Consider the following 13,020-nt stretch of genomic DNA (forward strand, 5'->3'; position numbering starts at 1 on the left):
TATTTTATATGTGCTACAAAGAGGCCTGAGTCATTTTCCCCCAGAAAATTCCTATTTCCCACAGAAAACTTCCTATGCTGACACAAGGAGTGACCCAGGTAAGGAACAGCACAAGCGTTTGCCGCGGCAGCTATATATAGACACGAACGGAGACGGGGCAATCCGAACCAGTGACATGAGCTATTTATTCAGCACATCAGTCTCAGCACATTGTTAGGACAATGGAGACAGATTATGTTAACAGCTCTCTGATCCAAAGGGAATGCAAAGGGGGTGTTACATTACATCATAGCACAAAGCTATCTTAGCCTAGGTTTCAGCTAATCACACAGAGCAAAACATATTGACAAAAATTCTATCCAATCATACGAAACACATGTAATAGTAGTTAACACAATAAAGACTTATTTTCTAACACAATGGCTCGTTCATGAGAGACAAAGCACAGAGACTCATTCATACTAACCTTCTAAAGGTATACATTAAATAACCTTGTTGCAACCTATGAAGACACATTACAAAAGTCTATTGTGCTATTTCTCACGTCTGCTCTACTGCTTAGAAAACTTTTCGCTGTATTAGCAATGTTCACAAGTCTGCTGTCTGAAGCCTGCCTTTTTAACCACTTTCTCAAAATCCTCTAATTTTATGAATTTCAACAGTGTTTTGCATAAGTGTTCCTTATTTCTGCACAGGGCTGCTTAAATTGTTGTCTTACTGAATTATTAGGATATCATTGACTCCAGCCAAACTAGCTTTCAACTGACATTAATTTATTATTTAAAAATTTTAGCTTAACCAATATGTCTCTTAACTCTGTATCTCCTCCTTACAAGTTCTTTCTTTAAGCTCTGAAACATCAGGAAAATAGTATCTAGTATCAGTGAACGTGTTCAAAGAATTGTGGGGCAAATTTAAAACTATAGCTCAAAAAGCTCTCCCAAACCGAAGAAAATCTAAACTCTTTAGTCATCCAATATCAGTTACAAAATTAGGGATGAAGCTACATCTGTTTTCAGAAGTAAAAATATTTTTAAGAGGTTTAAAAACATGACTGCTTTTGTCTTCTCTGTGAGTATGTAAAAATGCGTACTGAAGTGCAATCACAGTCCAAACATTTGTATCATGTTTCTGGTCCTTATTTTTAAATATTTAAACAATTACTGAGAGGCCAAATACACCTTTTTTCTCATAGAAAATAAAATCAAAATAAATTTTGGCAATATGCCCTTTCCAGCTTAAAAGCAAGAGCTGAAAGCTGCCAGAACATCAGATTAGGAAGCAGCTTTGAAAGCTGACCACCCATGGGAGTGCTGAATGGGTGTTGCTAGAAGGACATGAGTTATCTTCAAAAATAATGAATCAGGGCATTCATCTCTTTGTCTCCCCTATGTCAGAAAGCAGTTAACTGGACTTACATGTGAGGGACTGCTGAATTAAATTATGAGGTACCCAGCAGATAGTGATTCAAATCTTTCAAGCCATATATAAAAAAAAAATTATTATGTTATTCCCTCAGTAGTTCACTAAGACAACTCCCTTGAACCATATGAGAAGAGTCAGAGCTGCCTCACAGCAGACAAGACAGAGGAAGACAATGCAGGGTGCCCATCTGATGGCATTCCAACTGCTGACATCACACCATCCCACCCCTCATTGCAATGCTTGCTTCAGATTATATTCCTGCCTGTTATCTACATCCCTTTCATTTTTTCCAGAACATGCTGGCCATTGTTACCTTACAGCCATTACTGAAGTGAAACTATTCCATCCTAATATAATTTCTATCTGAAAAATGACTCAGGTCATTATTTTCCCAGATTTACCTCTGTACCTTCTTCAGTGAATATGCCAAGATTGATTAGGTTTACTTGGATTATTTAATTTGGATTACTTGAGGTTTGCTGGGGAGAATGGAATTACTGAGTAAAATGAGCTACATCTAACCTTTGACAAGATGACACTGATTTACTATCACTATCAAGGGGAAAAAAGATGACAAGCTTCTATTCCTCTGTCAAACAGATCTTTTGTCTGAATTGCAGGCTAGATCTGTAGAAATCATTTAAAACATATCAGTATAGATTAGATAGAAGAAATACTTAACAAGAGAGGAAAGGATATATATATCCTCTACCTACATATATAGGTATCCCAAAAAGCATGGTCCAGTTCTGCCCAGCTAAAGAGTAAAATTATGGCAACATAAAGCAAATAATTGCATAGCTGATCTGCTTGCAATTACCAGATGTGTCTAAATAGAAAGAAAGAATATGTAAAAGAAACAATTGTAAAGGCTCAGAATAAACAAAATAAAGTGCAGAGAAAACTACCCATGAGGGATATGTCCTGGTTATTATGCTCTGCTAAAACACTTTAATTAGTGTGGAGACTGTGGATCACACTGATGGAATGGAATTATCTCACTGTCTGTGAATGATGCCATGAGGTTTTATTCAATATGTGAGTAAATTACATGCACATACACCCCAGAGAGAAACTATGTCAGTCAAACCGAATATGAGCAAAACAGGTATTTATTTTAAATATCAAAGATTTCAGCCCATATATGCATTTTTGCCTTTTTTTTTGAGTTCAGTCATAAAAACAGCATTATGTCCCATCAGTGCCAGGACCTGATTACTAACATATGCAGGATGTTTGGTAGTACATAGTATGCAGCACATAGTATGCAGCATGTTTGGTAGCAGACTGAAAATCTGAGACAGATTCACCTATATTACATGAGAATATCAGTCTGATGCTTGAAATGAAGAAATATGTAATGGTCAGCTTTCACATTCCTTAGCCCATATAATACCATCTTCCCAGTGGTAAAGCAGTGTCATACAAGCAAATTCCTTGTCACACTTGAATCTTGGCCTCAGATGAAAATGGAAGGAGCTCTCTTGAAGGAGAACTTAGAGATGAAGAGATGCTAAGAAGCTATCTCTGTTGTCTGCACTGCTAACTATATAATTAAATGCACTGTATTTTAGAAATTTTACCAAGTAATAATTAATAATTGGAAGACAGTAATAGCAAGATTAGCAGTAAATGAAGAAGCATGAATGAGGAAATTAATCAAAGTGTGCCCGTTAGTTATAGCAAGTTAATTTTTAACAACCCCATCATAATTTTTGCACGTATGAGGATGTGCTTCTGTTCTCCATGTAACTATTTGATGTTTTGCTGTTGTTTGTACATTGTTACTTGCTTTTACCATGCCAGCCTCCAAAATCTGTGACATTTGTTCTTACTTTAAGTTAGAGTCATTAATACTTATTCATACACATTACATAAATAAAGATGTTGTGTACCATTTAATTCAAAACTGTGAAACTCTGGCTTGAATGCAGACAGCTCTGTGTATGTGAACTAGGGCTATTTTCTCAGTGTTTACACAGACAAACATGTTCATTGGTAGAACCAATTATCTCTGGTTCTGTCTTCTTCCCTATTTCCCAGCAGCAAAATCCTCTTAGCTGCAGTGAAGGCGAATTCTACTGAGGATTTAATGCTGGGCCCATTAAATCTGTCTTTTATGGCACTATTACACTGAGAGTCAGGACTGTTTTTGTAACTCCAGCTCAGCAGTGTCCTCTGTGGATGCACCCCTGCTTGGCTTTGTGCTGCACAACACAATGTGTGCAATGGCAGTGGGAACATAACAAGAGATTCAGACTGAGAATTTCAAAGGAAACACCTTAACTGCAGTAAGCACTTACCCTCACACATTTCCTATACCTTCCTCTAATTAGTTTCCATAAAACCATTCTCATTTATTCCGTAAGAATACTCTACAAGATGTGTTTTTGATATTGGCGCAAGATCAGTAACACAACCCACGTGTTTTCCTCTAAAAGGACTTTGTCCTAAATAATATAAAATTCAGGCTTAAAGACATTTAAGACCCTAAAGAAAATCATTACATTAAGCGTTTATATACATACATTTACATAAAAGGTGTTAGCCATTACAGCATGGAAATCTAAGTTAATGAAAATGAAAAAAAATTCATTTATGGGGCAAAATAATAATCCTTCTTTAACTTTTATCTAGAGCTATAATCTCCTTTGTCAAGTAATCATATAAAAAGGTCAGGTGAACAAAAAAAAAAAAAAAAACAAAAAAAAAACCAAACAAACAAAACAAAAACAAACCAGGAAAAAATGTACTTACCCCAAATTGCCATGAAAATTGCAAAGAAGACAGTCCCTCCGTTATCAAACAAATGTGTAACCTGAATAAAAAAATGAACACATGAGGAAAAAATAATCATGCCATCTCATCTTTTGCCCCAAGTAGTCCCAGAGTACATAACTGGCATCAGAAACCAAAAGCTAAGCTTTCTCATAACTAGTCCTACTAGCATGTTTCTTCTACCAAGGTTTGTCAATGTCACACTGTGACTGCCAGTGTAATTTGAAATCTGCTGTTCCAGACTATTACTTCACGCATCACCCGTCATTTTGTTTCACAGACACTGAGCTGTTTTGTCCATGTCCAGACAGACTAAAATTTCATCCAGAATTCTTGTCATATGGTAGGTCAAACTTAATCTCAACCATTTCTATTTAAAGGTTTTTATAAGCGAAAAAACCTCTTCACTTTTCTCCATCTACATACTTACTGTCTCTTGATTCCATTTTCTTGTTCTACCTAGGTATTTTGCAATTTCTGGTGCGATTATTTAAGTTTGAAGAATAGATTCTTGCAGCAAAATATTTAATTGTATAAAATCTTCACATTAGTTTGACAGACCAAAGCAGGAGCAAAAATTCAAATAGAAAGTAAGCAAAGGAAACAGAGTAACAAGATAGTTACAGAGAAGAGTAATAAAAACCTTACAAAAAGTTTAATTATGAAGTCCTCACAGAGGAATTAATAAGTTGATGAAAACAATATTAATTTATTTATAAGGAAATTCTCACAGAAAGGAATTTTAGAAAAACCCCAGATCACTTTAGAGCACTCCCTTATTAGAAAGATGCATTGCAAAGGCTGAAAACAACATCTGTAGAGAAACAACATGATTTTTAGGAAACTTGGCAGAAACAAGGGCAGCTATTTTACAACCACAATCATCCTGATTGCAATAACACAATAATTACCTTGGCATATATGCAGCTTTCGTTGAGTTTTTGTAGTGTGCAATTGCGTTCACACATAGGGCACATAATGGTTTCATTTGCCTCGCAGATCTCTTTGCTTTAGTATGAGAGAGGAAAATAAAGGTTATAAAAACACTTCTAGCATTCACAAGGTTTTCTGAGTTACGCCATTTATATTCTCTGTTTGTCAACAGTGCGTGCACCACAAAGCTGAGCAAATAAAATAAATTAAAAGTGAATATTTGGCTTGGAAAGTCTAATCCCAAATCAGGAACCTGAACACTATGGGCCATAGAGTAGCATACAATATTTCTAGGCATCATGTTACACTTCTCACACTAGCAAATTCTCTCCCAAATATCTCAAACAGAAAAACAAAAAATTGCTCAATACCCTTCAAATGCATTTACAGCCTATTTTTCTAAGTTATTATAAGATACCAAACATTCAGAGGATAGACAACACTGGTACATCTACATTGATCTCAGTCAAATAGCATCATTTGTATGTAATTGAGCAAAGAAGACAGACACTATGACAAGAGGCAAAAGTCAGTAGGAGAGGGGGATATTTGCTCCCTTTTGGTGGTACCCTTCCTTCTTCTCCATTTCCAGCTTGCCCATGGCAGCCAGAGAGAAGAGCTACAGAGAGAATCTTCTTATACACAGAGGGCAGAGACTCATGGCCCTGTGCCGAGCTGAGATGGGCTCCTGACATAGGCTGATAAATACATATATATATATCTTACATGTAGTATATATTTATATAATGTTTTTATACGTGTATATATATATAGCCAACTGCTAGCAGACCCTGAGCATGGAGCAGAGGCAGGCACTTGGACAAGTCATAAGACAAACTAATTCTTAGATGTGACATCCTTCTGCATCATCCTCAAATTACTGCTGCACAAAACCTATGGCTGGCATGGTTTGGTTCTATGGCAGTACATACTCCTGTATTTGCTTATTACTTCTCTATTGAAACTGTGCTGGATATCTGGGAAAAAAAAAGAAAATTATAGTTTCCTTCCTGCAGCCACTAGAGGTGGGCTGATGGCAGCTTCCTGCACCTGAGGGGTGAAGGCACATCAGTGAAGAAAGTATCCTTCTGCAAAACTGATTTGATCATCTCTTAAATTCAAATTTTGTAGTACATAAGACATAAAAAGTAGGGCTTTGTGATGGAATTTATCATACTTAAATCAACACATTCTAACAGCAATGGATTCCTCTTAACAGGCATAATAAACCTGTTTCACACGAAACAGTGATCAGCAGAAAATATTGAATCTGGGGCAACACGCCAGTTCTGACATTGCCATAATGCCCCAAAATTGTGTTTCAATTTCTAATTTCCACTTTAAAAAAATGTTTACATTTTTTTAAGATAACATATCCAGTTCTGTTTCTGCCAGATTGCTGTTGAACACTGCATTTGTGTATGGCGGCAGCTGAAGTGCTTAAAATCAAATGATAGATTTTAATACTCTTACAGATGCTTATCTAGAATTTTCTTTACAAGAATGCAGAAACACCAGGTAAATAATCTCTCAATCCCAGACTACAGCAAGAATAAGAACAGGTGTGCAAGTCCATCTACCTGCTAATGGATGACACCTGTCTGCTCTAGGTACAAAGTTCCTGTCTAATCCTTACACCTTCCAGGCTAAGTAAAAAAAAATCCGGCAAGGACATGGCAACAATATCTGTTATCAGTGGCCTTTAGAAATGCATAAGTGCACAAGGTGATACAGAAAACGTCTACATATATTTTATCAGCCAGGTATAATCAACGTGAGTCACACATTTCACAGCTGCTCTTACTAACAAAGTTGTAGCAATGCACTGACAGGACAGTGCTGTGCCATGACTGACCAGAAGGACTGCACACATTCACACAACCAAAGGCAGGTAGCACCTTCTCCACAGAATTAACACATCCAGATTATAGATGTGGGGCTGCCACAGAGCACCTGGTTAGGACTTCTGCCATAACCCATCCTCTGGCAGCATTGTGAAATTAACACTGGCTAATGATAGCTATAATAAATAAATTAATATTCACCTTCCCTTGTAGGTATACAGAGCTTATATGAGGGTTTACCTAACTTTGAGTCTATTGTTTTTCACACAGAGCACAGAGGCCTGGGGCACACTGGCACTTTGTGTAGCACAGCACAACACTGAGGTGCCTCAGGATGAGACCCAATAGAACCAGCCCCACAGGAACACACTCAAATATTCTTTGTCTGTGTTTTCTCTGCAGCTACTAAACAGCAGCCAAAGGAAAAAACTGAGGACAGAAACCCTCAAAAGACAGCCTACCTCTGTGCTCATTTACAATACCCTGCAACCTTCAGCAAGGAAGATAGCTGCATTTTTCTGTTAAAAATGAGTCGTACCTGCAAGTCTTCCTGGGAGAAGCATATGACACACAGGAGGTGATTGCCTGTTCTATTCTGTGCTGGCGCAGCCTCACCTTGAATATGGTGTGCAGTTTTGGGAGCCACAATACAACAAAGAAAGAAAGCTCTTAAGACAGTCTCCAAAAGAGGGCCACAAAGATGGTGAAAGGCCTAGAGGGGAAGCCATATGAGGAGCAGCTGAAATCACTTGGCTCGTTCAGCCTGGTAAATAGGAGATTGAGGGGAGAAATCACAGCAGTCTAACAGCTGGAATCTAACAGCTTCCTCTCCTTCTGGTGACCAGTGACAGGACCACAGCAAACACATGAAGCTGTGTCAAAGGAGCTGGAGGTTAGATGTTAGAAAAAGGTTTTTCAATCACAGGGCAGATGGGAACTGGAACAGATTCCCCAGGAAAGTGGTCACAGTACCAAGATTGACAGAGTTAAAAAAAGAATGTGAACAATCATCTCAGGCACATGGTGGGATTGCTGGGGCAGTCCTATGCAGCCCCAGGAGATGAACTTCAATGATCCTTGTGAATCCCTTCAAATCCAGGATATTCTATGATTCTATGGTATAAAAACACGTAATAGCTTACAGTTTGAAAGAATGAAATTATTAGAAATTTTGTTCTTTCTCTCGGGGAGTTGCCAATGACACACCTTTCTCTTCCACAAGAAAGAGCTATACCTTGATAATAGTAGATTATGGCCCCTTGTTCCCCCTTTGTTGGTACTGTGTCATTGTACATGTGACAAATACAAGACTGACAGTTCAACAGCTGTGGTCCCTGTGCTCTAAGAATAGGCTGATCCTCGACTTTACAACCACTGCATTTTGAAGGTATTTATGATGAAAAACAATCATAATACAGTATCTTAAAGATAGTATAATTTCCTGGCTGTTAAGTTCATTGCATTTAACTATATTTGATGTGGTTTGAATTAGTACAGTTTCTAAGGAGTTTGCTGTACAAAGCAAGCTTAAAAAAAAGTGTTCATTACAGCACTGTAGAATATAATAACTCACTGTGAAATAGAAGTTAAAGAAAACTCCTCAGATAAAACTTGAATATGGTCTTGCTCAAAGCCAGACAAACAGTATTTTTTATGAAATCTGACTCCAAGTATACATACAGCCTAAGCACCCAAACTGCTTGGAGCAACACCTGCAATTGTGAGAACAGATACTGATACTGTCTGATAACAGCTAATGGAATACTTTGCAGTACAGTGGATCCTCAGAGAGTTCCCAGAAGTACAGTCAGCACTTGAGCACCCTCATCACAATATCGAAACTGACACAGAACCCTTCCCAGAGCAAAATCACAAAAGTGAGAAACTTGAAACTTGGTTCATTTTATGTGGTTGCAATCTCCCTGAAGCTGAGTCTCCTGGCTGCAAGTTACATTGATACAGATAAGAATTTTGTTAGAGTCCAAGTTTGCCACTATTAATGAAGAAGGAAAAAAAGACATAGGTCAAATTTGAAGTTTAGTAACTGTACTACACTCTGGAAGTTATAGGAAGATGGAGGTAATGAGGGAATATGGCTGGTTTTTCACCCATTAGCCTTAATTAGATCAACAACTACTGCAGTATCAGCAACATGAGCATTGGTCCTTACAGACTGGTCTGTTTTTCCTTAGTGGGAATCACTGCAATGCAGTGATAAGAATGGCCACTGCCAGCAGTACACATTTTACTTGATGCAAAACAAATGTACTATGTGCAAATACTTGACTCAAAGCCCCAGTATTCTATTTTGGTTATTCTTACATTATTACCATATCTGCAAAACATTTAAAAGTACATCAATCTAAGATGTGCCCGACTGTTCTTAATCAGCAACAGGCTGTTACATATTATTAAATAGAATTTTACCTTACTTGGCTGGAATCCATTGTAAATAATCCATAGAGGAAAACAAAGAGCCCAACCAGGGCAGCAGGAATAAGCATTCCAGTATACCATCCCAGCCAGGCAAAATACAGTCCAATTTTTTCACCAAAGTATCGCCTACATGAAAAGGAAACACATATATTGTTTAAAACTAAATTTTCTGATGACTTCTCTCTATCTCTACTGTCACAGTAGCAGAATAATTCTAACAAGGAACTTTCATTACAAGTTTCTGGTAAAATTATCACTTTGCCAATCAGTTTTTTTTCAGGCTAGCATAATATTTTAGTGACACTAACTGCAGATTTATGAGAACAAGATAACTGCAGTGCCTCTGTAATTGTGATGTGCTTGCAATGACTAAGTAGATGGACAAGGAGCAACATTATTAAACACAGGACAGACAGACAAATGCATGCACACAGAAAAAATCTGGAAAGGGATAAGGTAAGTTAGTATGACTTAAGTATTCAATTTAAAATCATTTATGATAGATAATCATACATAGATAATATCACATATTTCCAACTATATTAGTGAAAACAATGCTCTGAAAACACAAGCTGAAGACAACTTCAATTCTTCAAAACTTGGGTATCAATTGCCAGAACAGATGAAATAGCAGTGATCAGAAAGTCAATCAAGGATGAAACAGCATAAAATTGCCCCATGGCACATGCTTAGCTCCACTAATAACCAGTTATGACTCAGATCAGGAATAAAAACTTACAGCAAGGAAAATTAATTACTGGTATGCAATGTCAGAGGGGGAAACTGTGAAACCCAAACATCATCATTATTTAACTTAAATTATATGTATTTCTCTATTTTACATTTGGTAACCTATGACACTAAGTCTAACACGTAAAATAAGAGTTATTTAAATCCACATGGAAAAGTTAAAATTCGGTTGCATTTTAAGTCCTCTGCATCTGGTAACTCTGACTATCCATGTGGATAAGAGTCTGCTTTCAAAGGTGCTCTCAGAAGGGGCAAGTGTCTCTGATCAGCAGACCACATTATGGGTTTGTATTTTAAGTTTCACACTGCACATCTTGAGCAGTTGGAACTACATGTTCTTTAAGAAGACTCATTTGAAATTAACCTACAAAAGACCATCCAAAATAAGCAACTTCAAGAACTCCAGCCTTACCCAATAATAGGGAATATATAAATGTTATAGGAAAGCACAAGGAATTTATGAATATAGTTAGCACACTGTTGCCAGGCTTTTTGTACCAGAGAAAATCTTCAAAGTACTCATACCTGATTAAATCAAGAGGTTGGTATTTGTACCACATTCCCCACCGTGCCCAGCGCTCATACAAGAGGTGTCTGTGATTCTGTGCTCCGTGTGTTTTGATGGGATGCCTGCTTTTGTGGCTTCCCTGCAAAAAATCCACAAAGACATGTAAGTACATAACCAGGCACTATGGAAAATGTATACGTTTCTTAGGTATTTCTGATTATAATTTTAATAGAAATGTTCCTTATATTTAATAAATAGGTCTCTTATTCTGGGCACATCTGGAACATGTCATCAGGAGCTAAGTAAGGCAAGTCTGACATAAGAGGCAGGGTTACATACACTTCTGAAATGGTCAGTTTCTCTAATAATTAATGACTGAAACATATTAATACAACTTTAAAGAAGTACTCAGCTCTGTATTTATTTCACTAATAGATCCTACTTGTATGCTTTACCTATTTAAATTTTTCAAGAAATGCTTGTGGTATATTTTTATTTCTTCTATAAAATTTTTTAACATTTCTAGTATGTCTGCTTTCTTCTCCCAGACATTTTTTATCACTTTCTTTCACTACTGTTGAAGGTATAGAAAAGTATATTCTTTCTGTGGTACATACTTTCTAAGATGAAGGAAACAGAATTGGCATTATTTTGAAGTTACATAGGACTCTCAAGGCATTAAAAGCAAAACAGAGTCAGTCTGATCCAAAAGGTGTCCTTCCAGGCCGTGTCTGACATTTGTAGACCACCTAACAGACTAAAAGAATAGCCTCATGCTTGGCAGTCAAAAGGTATCACACACATCTGCTAGAATCATCTTGAGCAGAATGTCTTGCATTTGTAATTTTGATCCAATTCTGAAGCAGGACATATCCCTTACTTTAACTTTTTCCCCAAAGAACTTCCATCACTCAGCAGTGGAAAAGTAAATATTTCATCAACTGTTGACTGCAAGTGAGCCAAGTAATTCTCTTGTGAGGAGAGCAGAGTTCTCCAGTGCCCAACTCAGTTAGTGATCAGGTAGATTCTTGACCCTGTCAGATGCTGGTAACTAAGCAATTTAGATTTTATCAGGTATTTGAAATCTTGAGCACTCCTCAAAGTTCAAAGAACATCATCAACTTGTTGCAATCTGCTGACCCTCTGACTTAAGAATGAGTTACAACCAAAGCTAAACACAGCAAAAGGTCCAAGTCTACTCCTTTCTCTTTAGTGTCAGGACAGCAGCATACCAAAGATGCCAACACTGAGTGCGACCTTTGCAGAATTTAGGAACACCCAGGAAGAGCACATCAACTTATTCTCACAGCAGGCTGGATAAATAACTGGAAAGTATTACCCAGAATTACATGTTTTCATTTTTTTTCCTGATTCTTTCTGCACTGTTATACATAAAAGAGTTAAACTCAGCATTCCCACTGGGATTGAATTTTCACTCTTATTTGTTCATGTGGAAAAGGAAAAAAAATAAATTGAGTGTTCCACCAGTAGTCCTCAGCATCAGTCAAGGAGCAATTAAGGTAAGAGTGGCTTTAAACTATGATTTCACTAATTTTAACTGAGATGTGGAAGCAGTAGCTTATGCCATAACAAAGGAACATGTAAAATGGATATGACAGCATGGCTTTGATGCCAGAGAAAGCTTCACAGGTTTTTATGGTAGTAGAGCCAGCTTTTCCCTGAAGTCAGTAAAGCACAGCTGAAGCATTAACAATGATGTTACATTATTTATCTAAAATACTCCTTCTCTAACTTCCTAGTAATTAATTATTAAAGCTAAAGTATTTAATAATTTAAAAAATACTCCCAGCCATTTGTAAAGCCTTTGAAATATGAAACCAAGTCACAATATTCAGCTGAAACACCCAGAGTTCAGAGCTACAACCACCATGTTCCTCAGTGTGGAATTTGCAGACAACCCCAACAAGGGAAGAGATGAGAATCTTGACTCCATGTTTCAGAAGGCTTTATTATTTTATTAAAGATATTAAAAGAAAATTATATATTAAAACTATACTAAAGAAAGAGAGAGGAGACCTCAGAAGGTTACCAAGGAAGGAATGAATAATAAAATCTTGTGATTGCTCACAGCCTTAACAAAGCTGGTTGCCATTGGTCATCAAGTAAAAACAATTCACATGCTGGGTAAACAATTCTCCAAATCACATTCCAAAGTAGCAAAACATGGAGAAGCTGAAGCTTCCCAGCTTCTCAGGAGAAAAGATCCTAGCAAAAGGATTTTTCAGAAAATATGTCTGTGACACCTGAGAGCATTTCAAGGACTGAAATGTGTGGTTTGCTGGTTTGCTTCTTCTTTTCAACATAAGAGAGTTTTCTCAAAACCCT

General features: G+C 37.1%; 1 protein-coding gene across 4 annotated transcripts in view; it reads right to left on the bottom strand.

Annotated features, from left to right (window-relative positions):
• ANO3 (anoctamin 3) overlaps positions 1–13,020 on the bottom strand; it is a 108,046-nt gene that overhangs the window by 20,557 nt on the left and 74,469 nt on the right. For all 4 annotated transcript variants that reach the window (XM_063160525.1, XM_063160528.1, XM_063160527.1 and 1 more), the window contains 4 exons: positions 10,692–10,813; positions 9,408–9,542; positions 5,115–5,211; positions 4,183–4,243 (listed from right to left, as the gene is read on the bottom strand). In XM_063160525.1, coding sequence (XP_063016595.1) covers positions 4,183–4,243; positions 5,115–5,211; positions 9,408–9,542; positions 10,692–10,813 — 415 coding nt within the window. The remainder of the gene's footprint in view (positions 1–4,182; positions 4,244–5,114; positions 5,212–9,407; positions 9,543–10,691; positions 10,814–13,020) is intronic.

This window comes from Melospiza melodia, chromosome 6 (assembly GCF_035770615.1).
Source record: "Melospiza melodia melodia isolate bMelMel2 chromosome 6, bMelMel2.pri, whole genome shotgun sequence".
In the NCBI taxonomy this organism is placed as follows: domain Eukaryota; kingdom Metazoa; phylum Chordata; class Aves; order Passeriformes; family Passerellidae; genus Melospiza; species Melospiza melodia.